Here is a 21,504-nt window from a genome sequence, read left to right on the forward strand (position 1 = left end):
CAAAACTACCAATTGTTTTTAACGGATGCAATTTTTATATTGAATTGCTTCTTCGCCGTGATAAATTTCCTTACAGTGAATTGTTATTGTTGAGAATAGATTAACTACTCCCGAATATTATCTAATATTGAAATATTCTTCTACCAGTATTTTCTCTTTTCCGTCCCGCTTTCAGGCGCAACACCCGGCGTGAACGTATTAATCTTAGTCATTTTTATACAGTCCTAATAATCAAATTTAAGGGTTTGAATTGTCTTAGTGAAGAACTGCGGTTCGATCCCCAGTGGTGACTTGAAGCCCACCCAGCTTCAGATCGATGAGTACTAGCTTGTCTGGGAAGTAAAGACGGCCTATGCACAATGCTGACTACATTGTCACAATCATGCCGAGTTGGTCACGAATTATGGAGCCTTAACCTCCACACGGTTTTTTACAGGTAGTCCAATCTGACCACTGTGAAGGATATCCACTTACCGAACGAGTCATTTAATGCAGAATATAGTTGAAATAAGAAAGTTGTAGCAAATATATGACTAAAAATTTATTTTATTTATGAATATTATTGGTTTGCTTTATTCATTTGTCAACCACTACAGATTCAATTCTCAAATATATATGATGAATTTCTCTCAATTACTGTTACAAATGGTTTTGGGTTCATGCGCACAACTGGTTCACTTTTTAAACAATCTGCGCGGGCTACTTATAAAAGACCGTGTGGAGGCTTCTTGATGTAGGAGGTGATGTCCTGGCCCACTTGGGCTGTTACCGGAATGCTTTATTATGCTTTTAATTTTAAAGTTTATGAGGGTTATTTTGGGGTAAAAATTATTGATTTATTTAAAGATAAGTTACATCAATGCTTATGTTTTCACAGTTTTTAGTTAGGCGGTTGAAAACAAAAATTAAAACTCTTGCTCTCAAAGAATATAAGTTTGTTCACTAGGAACGGTCTAACATGTAGAAAAATATTTTTCTTTTTTTTTGCAAATGGTTAAATTTAACCTTTATTAACCCCTTGGGGACGGGTGATTCAGAAAAGCATTTGTTCAAAATCAGAATCAGGACGTCATTAAATAAAAAACGGTAACTTAAATGTAGTCGTTGCTAATTTAACAGACTTACTTTGCTTTTACTTTAATTATTGTTAGTTTAATCATATATATAATCAATGTCAGTTCAAAGTATAACTAAATAGTTTTATTTTGAACAAAGTAATGGTGAATTAAATAAATCGAACAATTATAACTCCGCCCACAAATAAACTGCTAAAGAATTACTTTGATTACCAGTTTTATCTTTTTGCCCTGGTTGATACGGTTTTATGCTAGCACATATTTGTGACAGTCGGCGAGAAAGGGTTAATGATTAAATTTACCAGTTCGGCAACACTTAATTCAAAAATTTTACAACGCTCTTGAAATGTAAAACTGCTTGCTTCTGAATGTTCAGCTAATTGCGAATCTTTAGCTACCATTATTTTTTCAACAACAAAGAAATCAAACAATGCCACAAGCAGGGTTGTCACGGGCGACTTAAAATGCAAATAATGCTGGCTAATAAATTTCAAAATTTTATATTAGTTATTAAAATTAGCAACTTTAGTATATTTGTTTCAGTTTACTATAGAAAGTGAACACAAAAAATTTTGTATATGAGTAATATGTAAGTGGTAGATACGATTTAATAATTAAAGAGATAATAAATAAATAAAAATGAATTGAGTTTCTACCACTTTTTACATAAATAGTCACCTGTGGCATCCCTGCACAGGTGATTCAAAGTGTAAAAAGTGGTGATTAATAAATGGCTAAAATCTATTAAACTAGTTTAAAATTAGCAACTTTTTCTAGCACATTTCTTTCAGTTTACTACTGAAAATAACTAAGAATGTTTCCGGTTTAAACATGAATAATTTATAATTTAAGTCATGATAGTAGTTACGATTGAATAATTAAATAAATAAAGATAAATTGATTTTATACCATTTCTTACATTTTTAGTCGCCCGTAGTTTACCTAATTTTTATTACAGTTCGCAGTTGCTAGTTTGTTGCCTGACAAAGAATTGCTGTTCCACAAAAAGTTAAAAGCAACGTAAAGATTTACCATTTTCGGTGTAGTGTTCCCAGTCTGGCAATCCTTATTCAACAAATAACACAAACCGTTAAATACGTGAAAATAATTACCTATCAACCACTATTCTTTAGCCCTTTCGCGCCGACTGTCACAAATACGTGCTAGCATAAAACCGTATCAACCGGGGTAAAAAGATAAAACTGGTCATCAAAGTAATTCTTTAGCAGTTTATTTGTGGGCGGAGTTATAATTGTTTGATTTATTTAATTCACCATTACTTTGTTCAAAATAAAACTATTTAGTTATACTTTGAACTAACATTGATTATATATATGATTAAACTAACAATAATTAAAGTAAAAGCAAAGTAAGTCTGTTAAATTAGCAACGACTACATTTAAGTTACCGTTTTTTATTTAATGACGTCCTGATTCTGATTTTGTACGAATGCTTTTCTGAATCACCCGTCCCCAAGGGGTTAAGCCACGACTGCCAACTTTCCACGCTTTTTGTAAAAATTTATTCTAGTGGTAGCTATGCTTATTCTTTAATGTATTTTTTTCATTCATTTAAACTTATTTTCCACACCACTACATATAAATTATTTATAAGATCATATGCAACGCCACTTTAGAATTTAAACATCAAGGTCTTTCGTGGTGTTTTAAAGAGCTGGTGATTTTTACCAAAAATTGTGAAGGATTTGTCTTTTAAATGTGTGCCACTAGAATAAATAATTTGCACAAAGCGTAGTAACTATAATCTCCTAATATAGTATAGTTTGTTCACCTAGGAGTTGGCACTTGGCTCCACCTCCTCGGACGCAGAGTTCATTTCAGCGCGGGGGAGTAAGAGGATCCCCGCTTGAAATCGAGATAACCTCTAATGCGCGCAAAGCTTCCACACGGTTTTTTTATAGGTTGTCCGATCAGACCCCTATGAAGACCAACCAGTTTACGAAAGAGCTCTTTAATAGAAAATGTAGTAAAAATAAGAAAGTGGTAGCAAATATATGTCTAAAAATTTGTTTAAATTTTCAATATTAGTTTGTCTTATTGACTTGTCTACCACTACAGATTCAATTCTCAAATATATATGACAAATTCCTCTCAGTCACTTTTAAAGTAGAATTTGGTTTCATGCGCTCAAACTGTTCACTTTTTAAATTGTCTGTGCAGACTACTTATAAGAAACCGTGTGGAGGCTTTCTGATGTAGAAGGTGATGGCCAAGCCAAACACCAACAGATAGTTCTTTTTCAGTCACTTACTTCGCTTTTTCATCAGCTATTATACCATTTTCGTTATTCCAGCTAATTTATATTTAAAAACTTTTTCCCAGCAAAATATCTCAAAAAGAACAAACTATTCAATAAAAAGAGAGAAATATCAACTAGTTTATGAAATAAAATGCACATGTTCAAAATATGCGCATGAAGATTGCGAAATAAATATTTTTGTCATACGATCGCCAAATAGCAGCCTTGTTCACATCCTTCTTCCCAAAATAGCGAAATAGTATCATCGGATACCACGTGACGAACAATAGTTGGCGGGCCTGCTTTAAGTTTTAATAAAGTGCTCACCACTTTATTAAAACTTTTGCAGAAAGCGGAGCAATTGGTATCCCTGCTTGAAGCAACAAAGAGTATGTCATTTCACTCAGAAAGTATCGTCTAAAGACGTAATTGCATACCTGCCAACTCTTCCGCATTTTCCGGAAGATTTTGTTTTCATATTTAAAGTGGTAGTAAATATATACTATTTTTTCTTTTAAAAACTTAATTTTTAAATGATTTTGATCACCACTATTCTTACAAAAGTTAAGCACATATATTAATATGCGTTACTATCATGGTTGTCAACTTAAGTTTGCTCATATACAACGTATTTGTTTGCTTAAAATTGAAGTTTTAATTCCATTTTAATACCACTGGGAAAAATAATAATGGAAGGGATTAAAAGTTGGCAGGTATGTAATTGCTATTGCAGGGATACCAACTGCTTCGCTTTCCACAAAACAATTAACAAATTGGTAGCGAATTTAAAAGTTAAACTTGTAGAATAAGGATAATTACGCTACCTTTTAACGGTAACCACAGGATGCTTGCTTTGACTTGACTGGATAGGCGGGCATCTCACTCTTTCATCTGTGATTTAAATACGTGAAGTGGACTTTCAGCATAGGATACTTGCAATAAAGTTGCATTGCATATGACACTTCGAATTTTCGATAGTGGCAGAAAAATTACTTAAAATGAAAAATACTAAACTAAAAATAGCTTAAATTTCGTTCCAACAATAAATATTTTGTTACAAAACAGAACAAATTGGCATCTCTGCATTGTTTTCTGCCTGACTAAAATTTTCCGAAACATGCGATTTCGGAAAAAGTTGACTACAATGTTAAAAAAAACGTGTTGTTAACACGACTTTTGGAAATATTAGTTGTAAATTACTTTCAAGCATTTTGCGTATAAATTTATTTTTACATTTAAATTAGTAGCAAAATGTATGATTTTATTCTTAGATTTCTAATTTTAATTTATAGTGATATTAAGCACTACTACATATTAAGTTATAAAAGTGTGCGGTTATTTTTAATCAGAACAGAATAAAATAGATATTTCTGCTTATAATTGTAATAAAATTTTTATTTTACATTCATTGGGGAAAATCATACTTTTAAGAAAATTAAGAACAGTGTAAAATGAAACAAAGAAATGGACTAAAAATTAATTAGGTTCTAAAATTAAGACCAAAGTATGCAAACATAAATTTTACACCTTTTAATTAAAATTGATGAGATTAAAAATTTACCCGTTTCTTTTAATATTATTACAAATATGTCTGGTCCTTTTTTTGCGCAGTAATCGCAAGTGAAATTTTATCATGTTGAAAAAAAATTCATGTCAGCGAAATATTTAATGAATCACAATAGCGGGAAAGATATTTGACTTGGAATTTTTCGCATGATTGCCATTCCTCGTTTCTGAAATAGTGGAAAGAAAAAATAAAAATAACTATTTTAAACTGCTCGCTCGCCAGATAAAGAACAAATTTATTAAATCATTCAGTGTCCGCAATCAGTACGTTTTCTGGAGGGACTCGTAGATTGCATTTAAATGAGATTTCCGCCTTTCTCGAATCTCCCCCTTCCCCCCATCGAATTACTATTTCGAAAATGTTTTCTTTCTTTTTCTCTCAGACGATTTCATTCGCTTAATTTAAATCATTCCGCGCGTCAAAATGCATTTCTGCTGCCTCGACGTCAAAAAAACGTTTTAACTTCGCACAAATTTTGAGCAAACGTAAAAAGAAAATGTTAAGCTAAATTAAATTTCTTTCACTCATTTGTTCCGTTGATGGATAGAGGGCGCTAGTGAAGCAAACTCCGCGCACAACATTTATATTTCGTTTTATTTAGTAAAAAGGTATAAAATTTTTAATTACTACGCAAAATCTCATATTGCAAATCGTCGGTAAAATTTTTATTTTAGTGCGTATATAGAAAAAAAAAAAGAACATTGCTTGAAATGTGCGTTCGGAAAATTGGGTATTGCTGAAACTGGTTTAAAAAAATAAACGCATCTCAACCCATAAACCGCACCTTCGATCTGTTCCGAGTAATTTTTCCAAAAGATAAAAACTGAAAGAACTGAAACTTAATTGATGGAAAAATTCTTTGTTTTAAATGTCTCTGCGAACAGAATTGAATAGCAAGTGAAATCATATTAAAAAAGTGCTGTTAGATGAGAGATAAATAATTCAAAAGTAAACAATTACTTTTATTAATTTTATTTTAGTTTTAAAACAGTTCGAATCATGAAAACGAAATTGCAGATTCGAATTCTTGATTGCAATTTCGTGAGGATCAGATAATTCTGACACGATTTCATGTTAATTCATACGATAAAAGAAATTATTTTAATTTTAATATAAATAAACTAATTACTTGGAATTCTAATGTTTCTAAAAACATCTATTTAAATACCGTTTTTAATCAAATGAATAGAATTAAAAGAATATGTAGTAATGTTTATTTGTCCAAAAGAGAAATAGACAAACTCTTTCAAAATTTGATTTAAAAAAACAATGGATACCCAACTGATGTAATTAAATTCTATCTTAAATCATTGGGTTAATTGTATATTATTATAAATAAATTTACCAAAAAACTACTTCGTTAATTTATATAATTTTTACCATGTGAAAATCCATGGCTAAAATTACGTGCAAAACAGGCAATTCATGTTTCTTTATCTTTTTTATTTTATTTTATTTTTTTCCTAAATAAAAGTTCCGTTTATAAAATTATTAATTTTCAACTTCTTTAAATTATCCAGTATAATATTACCTTGCACACATCCATTTTCGGACCCATTTTTAGTACCTAACAAATCAAACGCACTTCAGTATGGCTGTAAGAACGCACTATAAAACAAAACTCCTCTATTTACGCATTTATCTCAATTTGTGCTTCTATTTTCATATTTTGTAATCTGGCAATCTTGTTACGAAAATATTTTAAATCATTTGAATTCGCTTTATAGATTTCGTTTTATGTTTTATTCTGTTTTTTCTTTATATTTTATTTTCTATTTATACGTGATATTTTTACTTAATGTGTTCTATTTTATTTGTTGTAAATTTTTTGTAAAACTTTTTTTGAGTGCTCCTCACTCTATTGTATTGATATATTTTGCTTTGGCTAGATTGATGCAATATTAGAAAGCACTCTTTTTTGCGGATATAATCGCGTGGGCTGATGAAAAGATTATATCTTTAATTTAGTTATTATATTCGCAATATAAATACACAAATTTACATCGAAATTGTAAGCAAATAAACCAATAAACAAATTATAAAATTTGCTATTAATTGAAAAATTTTCTGATACTAAGTTGGCATCGATGAATGTGCCTGCAAAAATACTCCACTGTCCCCATAGTTTCTCATATCCAATGTTGAAACAATTCCAGCATTTAAAAACTCTGATCAAGTTATCGGAGTTCGTGGTTGTAAAAGCATTTGATTTTTGCCTTAATTTCAAAAAAAGATCCATGACGTCTATTTAATGACAGTCAAACTTAAGTAGGAGACTGGAAAGTAATGTCGTTTCGGTGCATTTGATATTCGTTAGTTTTAAAATCAAATTCCATTTTTTTTTATTCGGCATTGTAAGGTAGGCTAACGGACTTTGTAGGGAAAGGCTAACGAGGGTGAATACGTTATTGATTAAAAATAAAATCTTGGTAACAAATATCAAGTGCACCGAAACGACACTACTTTCCGGTCCCCCTAATATATCCTCGTAGATTTTCACGCTCATGATAATTTTTAATAATTAGTGGTAGTTGCAGATAGTTTAATACTTCTGGAAGAAGATTGTATTGCCTTTTCCTAAAATAAGCAAGTCTGATTTACGAAAGCTTCTGTTTTTCTGACTATACATTTTTATAACTTCCATAGATCTCTGATTAATTTACATATGTTTGACTTACATCATTTTCTAATTAAATTTTTTTTTCTGCAGCATTCTTTTTGCCGACATCGTTGGTTTCACAGCAATATCTTCCACTTGTACAGCTCCCGAATTAGTGAAAATTCTAAACGAACTCTTTGCTAGATTTGACAAACTCTCTGACGTAAGTCCACCACTTTTACTTTACAATTTTACATACTAAGTTAATGTCATAACAGAAAAATGTCAGAACTATTTACAGAGATGCCACCTGCTCCAGACACGCCAAAGTAATTTTTAAAAAAACTTTAAAAAAAACTACAAACTAAATTTTGCAAATATTTTACTAGTTTTTCTTGCATTTAAGAAGGTATAGCATGACATAAGTATTTAAGAGTGGTGAATTGTATAATCTTACGAATTATTTAGAAATAGTGGTAGTTAAAGATGTACTAAATTGAATTTATTAAACCAAGAATCAAAATTGATAAACTACCACTTTAAATTATATATTTGCTGACGGAGCAAGTTGGCATCTCTGTATTTAAGCTAAATTATGTATTTTCATATTCCTTTTTGACTGCATAGTTGTTGATTAGATATTAATCATACCAAATACAACCCTTTCCGAAATTAATTCAACTGATAGTGAAACCACAATCGAATTACAATTGTTGGAAGAAATAAATGTATGTTTTGCCTGAGCTAGTTATCTAGCATCTTCTGATTATGTATTTTCTGAATGATTTTTACTTATATATTTTAAGCTGTAACATAAAAAATTTTCCTATGTTAAATTTTGGCTTAATAGTTTTTAATTTAGAATAATTTTTAACCTCTAACTTCATAAATATTAATTAAATTCATATTACTATTATATGACGAGCTTAAAGCTCTATCATAAAAAAAACAGTATATATACGAGTATTCCCGTCTGTAATTGCGTTTCTGTAATCGCTTGGAAAAATCATTTTCGAAGAGAAAAAAATATGCTGGCTTGTGTAGGCCTGTCACTTAAGAGAACACTTCTTTGAGATGAGTAAAAGTTGGCTTCATCTTTTTAAATTGCAAAATAAAAGTGGTTGGTTAAAATGTTTGTGTTAAACAACTAACATCTATTACAATTTTAGTGGCTTAAATTATTTTTAACAATAGTGGGGGTAGTTTTAACCCTCCTGAGAGAGTCCAAATTATTTGAGATTTTTTAGGTGATACATTTTCAACATCATATGGCACTTAAATTAGACATTTTTGTAATCTCACTTTCTGTGCTTTTTCTGTTTATAGAAATATCATCAGCTACGCATAAAAATTCTTGGTGACTGCTATTACTGCATTAGTGGTGCCCCTGAGGAAAGGCCAGACCATGCAGTCCTCTGTGTTCATATGGGTTTGAGCATGGTTGAAGCCATCAAGTAAGTTTATAAATATTTAGATTAAAAAAATTACTACAATCTTCATAAAAATCACAAACTAAAATAAAAAACAAAATTAAACAAAAAAATATTTTCAAATAAAAAAAGACAGAACAATTTTAATCTGATCGAAGTAGCAAAAGGTACAGACCATCAATTTCGAAACACGTGTCAGCAATTTTCGGTCATCATAGCAGTTCATAGTGAATAAGTAATGCGTTTTGTGTTTTTATTTTTAGAAAAAAATAAAAAAAAAGAATATTTCAATTCAAATTCTAAAATTATTTTCTCCTTTTCAGTAAAATTATTTTCTGTTATTCAGTTTACTTACAAAAAAGTAGTTTTTATAATTTCTGCTTTATTATTAGTGTTTTTTTGTCAAGATTTTTATGTTAATTTGTTTGTGTTGGAAAGAAGGGGAGATTTCGATTGGTAATAAATTTTCTTGCTCTATTTATATTTATAATTATAACTTGTATTGGCATCAGATTTATAGAAATCTAATGTTTAACTTTAGAAAAAATTTAAGCACTCTAGCTAATTGGAAAATTGTCAAAATTCTAGGTACTTTATTTATGTTTCACTAGAGCTGCGCAATAGGCTATTGGTGACGGTCTGGGCAACATCCCTGACGATAATCTGAAGACATGCCATTTCAATTTTGATCCTCTGCACGGGGATGTCTCCCCCACTTTGGTAGCCCGAAGACCTGGCGCCTGAAGTCAAGCACTTTACGATGGAACAGTTTAACGAGCGCCGATACCGCGCACTCTCTGTAACTACGCAGGCTAATCAAAGTAGTCACCCACCGGCTTACTGACCAGAGCTAGAGATGACTGACTTCGGTATTCTACTAGGAACCATGTCTTTACGATCAATCCACTGTATAATGGGAAGGATCACGATTGCTAAATTCAAATTAGCGTTTCGATATCTATTGTTAATGGCTGAAGGGTTTGTAGAAAAATAATAATTATAATCCACATTCACACGTGGCATATTTATATTGAGAATGGAATACAAATGAAACATATGCTTTCTTCAATAATAACTTAGGAAATAATTAAATTGAATAATTAATATCTTATCGTAATTTATTGCCATATCTACAGGGAGTTCCCATACCAGGACTATTTGAAGAATTCTTATCAATTAAAATGAAAACTCTCGGGAGAGATCGCTATCTGTTCTACAGTAAAATGGCCGTTTTTAAGGGTTACCTCCATTGGCTTCAAAATGTTATCGAAGGTACATGATTTATTTTTTGCAAGCTTTTTAATTTTAGTCAGGGTCATTTTCTTGGTGCAGAAATGCCACTTGCGTTGGCGTCATAAAAACCGGATAGATGAATAATCTTTAGCATCAATAAAAATGATACCAACTGATATAATTATGTGTAAAAACAAATTTAACAATTATGAAAGATAGAGCCGCGATGGCTCAGGGGATAGAGCGTTCGCCTTCCAATGAGGCGAACCGGGTTCGAATCCCAGTCGATATTCGGCTTGCACCGAACACAGTGTTGGCTTGAAATATCCTCCGTGGTAGACGGATCATGGGTTACAGTCCCCTTGCCGTCAGGCTAACCGTGGGAGTAGGTTCTCGTGGTCTTCCTTTCCATATAACGCAAATGCGAGTTAGCTCCATTAAAAAAATCCTCCACGAAGATAAATGTCTCCAAACTCTCGATCCAGGAGTTCCCTTGTCTTCTGGATTGGGTTCAAAATTACAAGGCTACGGAGTTGAACATTAGTAGTCAAAGACCCATAAAATTGGGTCGGTTGTTCAACGACGGCCATAAAATAAAATAAAATTATGAAAGATAGATAGATCTAACTATTTTAAATAAATAAACAATAATGTTTTTTGAAGTTTGCATTTAATTTTGTAGCATATAAATTAGTTTACTTTAAAGCATTTTTTGCTTGCGATACTTAATTTTTTCCTAAAGTAACTTTTTTTTTCTAATTTAACTTTCAACTCTAAAAATAAATCATGGAAAGAATTACGTGCCACGCGAAATTGGTAGTAAATAAAGAAATTCGTATCATAGAGGTGGTCTTTCCTAACTTTTCAAAGTGGGAGTAACCACGACCCCATAACATTTCACCAATACTAAGCATCAGCTGTCCAACACCTCCTAGAAGAAAGAAGGCCTCAGCACGGATCACTTTAGTAGTCCAACTTAACGAACATAAACTGTGCAGTAGAGAGGAGATAAGAAAGATGTCACGGCGTTTGTGCTACTAAGCTGTGCAGTGGTGGTAAATACGAAAGATGCCATTACTTTTGGACTACTAAAGGATCAAAATTTCTTTTTATCAATCGTGGTAGTTTATCAATCGTGACTCTTGGTTTAATAAATTCTATTTAGTAGATTTTTAACTACCACTATTTCTAAATAATTCGTAGACTTATATGATTCACCACGTTTAGGAACTTATGTTAGGCTATACCTATTGAAGAGCAAGAAAAAATAGTTAAATATTTGCAAAATTTATTTTGTTACCGTTATTTTAATTAATTTGGCGTGTCCGGAGCAGTTGGTATCTCTGCTAACCATGTGCTTTATATGAAAACTTTTCATTTGTTAGTATTGGTGTTATCAATGCGCTTCAGAAAAATTATGGATTAATGGCAACAATCAATTTTTTGTGGCAGGGTAACCTGTTTTTTAAGAGGTTAAACTTTGTTTTTTTTTCTTTCTTTTTTCATGGTGTTTTTTCCCATATATTAACTATACTTATCCATTATTAACTTTTTCATTGTTGTAACTCCCTGTAGATGTTTCTAATGTATTTCCATTAGGAATCGCTGGTTAATTTTTAAGTGAAGAAAAAGCAAAAGAGCCTCGAAATGTATCAAATCATTTCAATGAATAACATCGAATCCAGTTTGATTGCTGGATCAATCATGATTAAATATCAACTAATTTATAGCATTTTTGATAGTGCTTTTGTTTTTTTCTTCGCTTGAATAGTAATTTTAGACTCTGTCCTTGTTTCGTTTTATTTTACTTCCTTCATTTACATATATGCTAAAAATATATATTAAGTGCGGTCATTAGAAAACACTCAGTAAAGCGATAATATCTCATCAACACTGAAACATTTGTTTGCCTTAATACCTGCACTGATTTTAAATTTTTGTAAAAGACTTTTTTAACAAATAAATTGAGAAATTTTTAGGGGTTGAAATTTTTTTTAGCTATCGTGATAGGCACAATTGTTTGTGATATAAGATTAAATACAAATCTTATAACATCAGACTTTATTAAAAAATTTAAAATGCAATTAAAATGGATACAATTAAAATTAAATTGCGATTAAAACTGACTCAAGTATTTCTTAATTTTAAAATCTTCTTCTTTTAATTAATTTCTTGGAATGCTTGTTGCCAGTTGTATCGAAATAAACATATTCCAATTATTTAATATTGATATTTCGTTCTTTCCATACGACTTACGTCTGGAAAACGAACATAGTTTTAGTTGCATCGTTTCAATAATTAGTAAAAACTCAATTAATAAAGGTCGATCGAAAATAAATTTATTTTCTAAATTAAAAATCTCTTAACCAAATGAAGCAGTTCTTTCCTTATTTTAATGAGCTCCTTTTTTTTATTGATATTTAATTCAAAAATGCAATGAAGAAAGAAAATGTACATAGACTTCTTCTTTCGAAATCAATCTTTTTTTCAACTTCATTGATTCTAACTTAGGTTCACGTAAATTTATTATTCATTTATTTTACGATGATTTTAAAAAATACAGATAGGGATTTTGTTTTAATTGAGATGATTTTTATTATGAATGACATGGTAAAGTAAATTATTTTTAATTTTCCCAGAATTAATCTTGTTTAATTCTTTAACGTATGTGATCATAAAGACTTTAATTTTATTGAGTTGTCTTTTTTCTTCAACTAAATCTTGACAGTTCGTTCGAAACAGGGCTGAAAGTACAGGGTGACAATCATTGAACAAAAAGAAATAAGACGTGAATTATTTAGAAACTGCTTGGTCCACAAACTTAATTCAACGTGTAAACGTTACTACAGATATTTTATTTTATAACAGTCATTGTACAGCCGACCAATTTTGAGTTTACGACTACCAATGACTAACCATCTCGGCGTAAAGATTTATTTGAACTTTAGACTTAATATTTTAAAAATCTTAACTTAATATTTCAAAAATTTACTTAAATATTTTAAAAATCGCCAAAATCTTAACTTAAATATTTTAAAAATCACCAATTTGACGAGATTTTTTTTAACATAGATGATCAAAATAATGATAAAAATCTTTAAATTAGTAAAGAATTTAAGTATTTGCGAACTTTATGATCCCAGATAATTCTCAGACTGTATATATTTAAAAATGAGGTCACAAACACTTTTCATTTTAACAAAATTTTGTACTTTAATTCATTCTAACGCTTCGTGTCATTTACAGAATTAGCAAAGAGGACGCTGTTTAAAACTAGAATACACGAATAACTGTTGCTAACTCACACCAGTTGTGAAAATAGCACATTATTCACGAAAAGCATTATTTCATGTGGCAGATTCTTCGAAAAACAGTCTTAAATAGATTAGACTAAACTAGACTTAACCTCATAGACACGAATAACTGTTGCTAACTCACACCTGTTATGAAAATAGCACATTATTCACAAAAAGCATTATTTATGTGGCAGGCTCTTCGAAAAACAGTCTTAAATGGATTAGACTAAAGTATACTTAACCTCATAGACACGAATAACTGTTGCTAACTCACACCAGTTATGAAAATAGCTCATTATTTACAAAAAGCATTATTTCGTGTGACAGAGTCTTCGAAAAACAGTCTTAAATGGATTAGACTAAACTCTTAACCTCATAAACACGAATAACTGTTGCTAACTCACACCAGTTATGAAAATAGCTCATTATTTACAAAAAGCATTATTTCGTGTGACAGAGTCTTCGAAAAACAGTCTTAAATGGATTAGACTAAACTCTTAACCTCATAGACACGAATAACTGTTGCTAACTCACACCAGTTATGAAAATAGCTCATTATTTACAAAAAGCATTATTTCGTGTGACAGAGTCTTCGAAAAACAGTCTTAAATGGATTAGACTAAACTCTTAACCTCATAAACACGAATAACTGTTGCTAACTCATACCAGTTATGAAAATAGCACATTATTTACAAAAAGCATTATTTCATGTGGCAGAGTGTTCGAAAAATAGTCTTAAATGGAAAAGACTAAATTAGACTTAGCCTCATAGACGCGAATAACTGTTGCTAACTCCCACCAGTTTTGAAAATAGCATATTTTTCACAGTAAAACAATATTAATGTGACAAACTTCGAAAAACAGCCTTAAATGACTAAATGTTCAATTTATTCTAACAAAACAAAAATAAAATAATAAACGTAAAAATACATATTTAGTAACTACTACCTTTAATGTACATTATTTTCTTACCAGGATGTAATTAATAAGTTTTGAATAATAATTAGCTTCTTATAAGCTTCAATTAGAAGACATAAGTGGAGGTTTATTCATTTAAATATTCTGTAAAAATACTTCATCCGTTAGTTGCGCTAACATTCTATCTTGCATTGATCGCTTGAGATGGTTAAGTTTTCCGGTTCTAATGATTTACAATCAATAATTCAAAAGCTTAGAAAGTTTCTAATTATAACTAATTACTAGTTTTGATGGAAAGAAAGCAGATGCTACTTGGCGTCTGCAGTTAGAATTAATATCCCAGAATGCCACGCGGTATTTATTTCCGATAACTTTGACGAAGTTGACGTAAACTAGCGTTAAAAGATATGTTACCCGTTAATGTATGATGTTCTAAATGATCTATGCATTGAATTACGACATTTCGAAATTAATTATGGTAGTTTCGCCTTCTATATTTAGTGTGCTCTTTTATTTAACGAAAAGTTTCTAAGTCTGAGAAGACATATAATATTTAATGTTTACATTATGATTCACAAAAAATACAGTGATTGTAATTAGTTGATAAAATACGAAAGAATACCTGCCAATTGCGGTTTTTTTCTGTAATAAAGAACATTTAAATAATTTCTTACTGGGACCAATTACGGTCCTACGTTTATTTGAATTTTTTTTTCAAGAAGCAAAGGACTGGTAACTCGATTATTTGTTTTTTTTCTTGAAATTTGTTGTAACGGAACAAGACACAGGACAATTGTGTTCGCCAAAATCTGTATTTTTAATATATTGTATTATATAGCTTGTCGTCATGGTCTTAAAATTTCAGGACTTTTAGGCAGAGGTTTTTTTTCATCTCTTCATAGGGATTTATTGAATCATGTCATATATTCATGGTGATTTGTGATGAAAAGAATTAACACGTTCACGCCAGGGTGACCAACGCCTCCTATAACTGAAAGTCTCCACACGGTTTTTCATAGGTAGTCCGATCAGACCACTGCGAAGGATATCCACTTACTGAACGAGTCATTTAATACAGAATATAGTTAAAATAAGAAAGTGGTCGTAAATATATGACTGAAAATTTATTTTATTTATGAATATTACTGGTTTGCCTAATTCACTTGTCAACCACTACAGATTCAATTCTCAAATATATAAGATAAATTTCTCTCAATTACTTTTATAAAAGGTTTTGGGTTCATGCGCACAACTGATTCACTTTTTTAGCAGTCTGCGCGGACTACTTATCAAGGATCGTGTGGAGGCTTCTTTCTTGATGCAGGAGGTGATGGGGTGACCCACCGGTGGGTCACGCTAGATTGTCTCATCAGGTGGCGCACCGGAGTAAAAACTGGTAACAAATAAATTTCATTTTTTAGTTTTTTTCCGGGAATAATAAAAATCCATAACTACCAATTGTTTTTAGCGGATGCAATTTTTATATTGAATTGCTTCTTCGCCGTGATAAATATTTCCTTACAGTGAACTGTTATTGTTGAGAATAGATTAACTCCTCCCGAATATTATCTAATATTGAAATAGTTCTTCTACCAGTATTTTCTCTTTTCCGTCCCGCTTTCAGGCGCAACACCCGGCGTGAACGTATTAAAGAAAACGGAAAGGATACTATGAACATTTATTAGAAATAAGTTCCCGTGATCGCAGCGGCAGTATTTGCAGTGCCTATAAAATTATCAGAGTTTATATATCAGTCGACTAGTGTATTATATATTAGTTTATATATTAGTAGTCAGCATTCACACAATGTCCTGTGTGTACAAGCACGGTATTTAGCAGGAGTCGGTGTGATGTGATACTGTTCGATAACCGGCCCAATCTGTTACAAACTGGCACTGGTCAATATTCCATTGTCCTAATATTGGATTAATACCACTAAAAGCATATTTTTAAAGAGTTAATATGTTTTGTAAGTCAGAAATATGTTCTCCATCGGTTTAGAATTTGGTAGAAAAAACTGATATAGTAAGAACATCGTTTGTAGAGCAACAGGGGGGGGGCAGCAGACGAGAATCTAAGTAGGTGAGCAAAAATTCTAATGTGAATTTGTGTGTCAACCTTTGTGTTAAATTAAATTACAATTTTTTTAATTATTCTAAATTACCTCTTTATTTATAACTTTTGCACAATATCCAAATTTATTGCTATGTAACCTTTAAATAAGAAAATCCGAGCATCAGCTTACTCACATAAAATGTGCGCACTTCGCGAAGCGGTGAAACCTTCAGTGGCGTAACTTAAACAGAGTAATAACGAAAGGGTTAAAACAAATTATTTATTTATCCTATAAAAATTATTTAATTAGTTTTAATGTATGTAAACTACAACTTTTTTAGTATATACTTTTGCAATATTTATCGTCGAATATAAATTGGGAAAAGTATTAAAATCAACGATATTTGAACTGTTAAAAAAGGACTGAAAATTGATTTAATTTAAAATAGATATTTTTTGTTTTAATTCGGATTTATTTTTTAAAGATATTTAAAAAATTTACGTTTATACTTTGTTAAATTCTATAAATGTAATTTGTAATTGAAATATTATAAAAAAATAAATCTGCAATCTGAAATGGTCAAAAATAAAATTCTAAATCCAGGTGAGCTTATACTGACTTTGATTGCGCTGCAGATTTCGTGTTTTTTTTTAATTAATCAAATCCGATTAATTAGATTTAAATCAGATATTTCTATTTATTCAGATTTATTTTTTAAGAATAATTTAAATATTCAAGTTCATAATATGTAAATTTTATAAATGTAATTAAAATCGAAATACCATTAAAAAATAAGTAACAAGTCTTAAATAGTAAAAATTAAAAATCTTGGTGTCCTTATTGCACTTTTATTGCGCTGCAGAATTCTTGTTTTTTCTTTTCTTTTTAAATCAAGCAGATTGAATAATTTCATTTAAAGCATATTTTTTGTTTTAATTCAGTATTACTTTGTAAAGGTAATTAAAAATATATCTGAAATAGTAAAAAATTAAATTATAAATCTTGGTGAGCTTATACTGATTGAGCTGCAGAGTTCGTGTTTCTTTAAAATCAAACAAATCCGTTTAATTTAATTTAAATCAGATATTTCTTTTTATTCAAATTTATTTTTAAAAAATAATTAAAATATTATTGTATGTAAAATTTTATAAATATAATTATAATTGAAATATTATTAAAAAATAAATAATAAGTCTGAAATAGTAAAAAAATGAAATTATAAATCTTGATGAGCTTATACTGACTATTACACTTTTTCCAAGCAAGCAAATCGAATAATTTATTTAAAGCAGATATTTTTTGTTCTAATTAAGATTTATTTTTTAAGATGATTAAAAAATTAAGTTTGTAATTTGTTTAAATTTATAAGAAATTATAGTTGAAATATTATTAAAAATTAAATCATAAATCTGAAATAGTAAAAAAATAAAATTATACTTTTTGGTGAGCTTATACTGACTTTGATTGACTCTGATTCGTGTTTCTTTTTTAAATTAGACAAATTCGATTAGTTTGATTTAAAACAGATATTTTTTTTAATTCATATTTATTTTTTGACGGTAACTAAAATATTTAAGTTTATAACTTTTGCAAATTTTATATTGTAATTATAATTGAGATATTATTCAGAAATAAAACATATTTATGCATTTCAAATTATATTGCTGTATAAAAAATTATATTATCGAAATGCATAAATAATATATATTGAAATTTATTGAAATTGGTATATATAAGTGTATCATTGCCGAAAAACAAACTAAAATAAAAAAATCACAAAATTAAATAAAAAAATTTTTATTTTTTGAAATAATGAAATAAATTATGTTTTATTATACCTTAACCTTAATTATAGGTTAAAAAATCTTTATATTCGAAATATCTTACCCATTTATTTTTAAAAAAATCACCTTTTAAGTAATACTTTAAGATTCAGAAATTTATTCGAAATATGGAAACAAAATGTGATTTGAAGATCGTGTTTCAAAACTCGGAATGGGTAATATTTCCATTACGAAAGGGATTTTTTTTTCAAAACAATCCATATTCAATTACCGATTTTGTAATTGAAAAAAAAGAACAAGAATTTAATAAATTTTAACTATCAAAATCAATAAAAAATTTAAACAATATTAAATTAAAATACTTAGTAAATTCAAATTGAGGGGCAATGTTTTTTTTTCAACAAAAAAAAATAATAACTTTTTTTAAATCAAAATTTTTTACAGAAATCATTTTATATAAATCAATGATTTATTTAATTTTTTTTTAAATTATCCGTCCTAAATCTGGTTTTCTAGCAAGTTTTTAAAAAAATTCATTCCCATTCATCATGTATTTTTCTATTTTGAATTGGTTTTTTGTGGTCAGCGGTCTATGTGGTAGCTGTTAACTAAAAATTATGAGGGCAAAGCTGCCAACTTTCTGCTCTTTTAGGACAAATTTCTTATTGTGGTAACTAAGTTTTATCTTTAATGTATTATTTTTCATTTTCTAAATTTGATTTCAAATTATTTTTTACACCATTATATGTAATGGATTCAAAAGTTTTTATAAAACCACTATGTTCCAGACCTTTCGTGGTGAGGCTTTAATTTTTTGCAAATTCAATAAAAATTCTGATAGTTTCAATTTTTAATTGTTTACCACTCTATAAAATATTTTGTAAAAAGCGTGCAGGCTTGAGGTGTGTAGTACGTCTCTTAAAATGTTGGCATAGTTACCATAAATTCTGAAAATTATAGTTTTAATTTGCCTACTATATAAAATATTCTGACTACTATTCCATTCAATGTTGGCGACCCTGTATGGAAAGTATACTAAAAATGCTTTTCGTCATACTTTACATTCTAATTTTTTCTATAAGTTCACTCAATTCTGAGTTTTCGACTATTATTATTCAACTCCGCATCCTTGTAATTTTGAACCTTACCCAGAAGACAGGGGAACTCCTGGATCAAATATTGGGAGAAATTTTCTTTCGGGCAAGGAAACTTCTGCATTAAGGGGAGTCGGTAGGGCATACATCAGTAATGCTCAAACTGACCTTTTTCGATGTAGCTTTTGCTAAGAAACTTCTTATGATATGATTTTTTAATTTTTAGGGGACATTTGAGATTATATTAGTTGTATGCTGTGATAATGTTTTAGCGTTAACAGGAGTACTTTTTGAGTTATGAAAGATTTTTGATGAAACTTTCAAAAAAATATGTTCACAATTCTTAATTTTTAAAACATCATTTCTGATAAAGTTAACAGTTATCACAGTGTAAACATGCCTATGTGAATATTCTGCGAAAAAACGCTGAACAATACATTGTTTAGATGCTGAGAAAAGTTACATCGGAAAAAATCAGATTTAGCATTATTGGTATATGCCTTACTGACTCCCTTTATGGTTTGGGACAAAGCCTTCGTGGTGGACTTTTTTTATGGAACTAACCCGCATTTGCATTACATGGAGAAGGAACCCACGAAAACCTCCCACAGTTAGCCCGACAGCAACGGGAGTCTTACCCATGGGTCATGGATATTGGTCACAGTCATGAGTATCCCGTCTACCATTAACCACTTGGGGACGGGTGATTCATAAAACCATTCGTATAAAATCAGAATCAGGATGTAAATAAATAAAAAACCTTAGCTTAAAAGTAGGCGTTGCTAACTTGACAGACTTACTTTGCTTTTTCTTTAATTATTGTTAGTTTGATCATATATATAATCAATGTTAGTTCAAAGTATAACTAAATAATTTTATTTTGAACTAAAGTAATGGTGAATTAGATCAACTGCTAAAGTACTACTTTGGTTATCAGTTTTATCTTTTTAACCTGATTGATACAGTTTTAAGCTGGCACGTATTTGTGACAGTCGGCGCGAAAGGGTTAAGAATATCTTTGTCTGCTCTGTGGTCGATGTGAGCCGGAAGAATAATTCATATGAACCAGCTACCGCTGCAATTCGAAGCTGGGAACCTCATGAGGAGGCGAATGCTTTACCCAGTGAGCTACCGCGGCTCATCATACTATACAGTATCAAATTATGCAGTATAATGTCATTAAAATACTAATTGTTATTCTTTTTTTATGTTAGGTCTGTTCGAGAGAAAACGAATTCAGGTGTGGATATGAGAGTAGGAGTGCATACTGGTGCAATCTTAGCAGGAGTGATGGGACAAAGGCAATGGCAATTCGATGTCTACAGCAGAGATGTTGTACTTGCCAATAAAATGGAAAGCGGTGGAATGGCGGGGTAATTGCCTGTTTCCATATATATAGTTTGTCTGAAATCAGAACTCCCCCAGACATCCGTCTGGAGCTATGGCGGTGACTATGGAAACGAGGTATGACTATTTCAAAGAGGGGTGCGTGGTCACTGTTTTTGAGTGGTTTTGACTCTGGTCGGCGAGAGAAAGGGAATCTTTTTCTTCGGTCTATTATGTTAGTCCTAGAGTGAAGCTACCCTCCCTAAAATGCACCATTCTTGTTTCCATAGCACCGGGCAGCCTCAGACTTTGTCGCGGGAGGAGTTCTTAGATTAGACAAACTATACATAGCATTTTTTTAAAAAAATCCAATATTTTTTTTCTGAATGACGCTTCATTTTCAGAAGAATTATGGCTTGTCATCCTCTAGTTTCATTCTTTGGTTAATATGTATTGGGTTAACAACTAGCAAGGGAAACTAGGGAAGTGTGACTCGCCAATTTTGAAATAAACTAATGGGATGTATGCCTTANCAAGGGAAACTAGGGAAGTGTGACTCACCAATTTTGAAATAAACTAGTGGGATGTATGCCTTATTAGGAATAATTTTAGGGGTAACATTCGTTTCGGCCCATAGAAGGTCCTGTGAGAGATAAAAAAATAATTCAGTATATAGAAAAATCGGTGTTTTATTACTTGTTGTTGTTGTAGTTCATTTACGCAGCAGTAGAGCTGCACAATGGGCTATTGGCGAAGGTCTGGGAAACATCCTTGAGGATGATCCGAAGACATGCCATCACAATTTTGATCCTCTGCAGAGGGTCTGTTGCTTTTGTAGCCCGACGACCTGCACGCGAAGTCGAGCA

The 21,504-nt window shown here is 30.6% G+C and overlaps 1 protein-coding gene across 8 annotated transcripts in view; it reads left to right on the forward strand.

Moving 5' to 3' along the window:
• LOC107455365 (Adenylate cyclase 3) overlaps window positions 1–21,504 on the forward strand; it is a 269,291-nt gene that overhangs the window by 183,836 nt on the left and 63,951 nt on the right. For all 8 annotated transcript variants that reach the window (XM_043047156.2, XM_043047153.2, XM_043047158.2 and 5 more), the window contains 3 exons: window positions 7,613–7,724; window positions 8,828–8,955; window positions 20,527–20,685. In XM_043047156.2, coding sequence (XP_042903090.1) covers window positions 7,613–7,724; window positions 8,828–8,955; window positions 20,527–20,685 — 399 coding nt within the window. The remainder of the gene's footprint in view (window positions 1–7,612; window positions 7,725–8,827; window positions 8,956–20,526; window positions 20,686–21,504) is intronic.

The sequence above is a fragment of the Parasteatoda tepidariorum genome, chromosome 9, assembly GCF_043381705.1.
Source record: "Parasteatoda tepidariorum isolate YZ-2023 chromosome 9, CAS_Ptep_4.0, whole genome shotgun sequence".
NCBI lineage: Eukaryota > Metazoa > Arthropoda > Arachnida > Araneae > Theridiidae > Parasteatoda > Parasteatoda tepidariorum.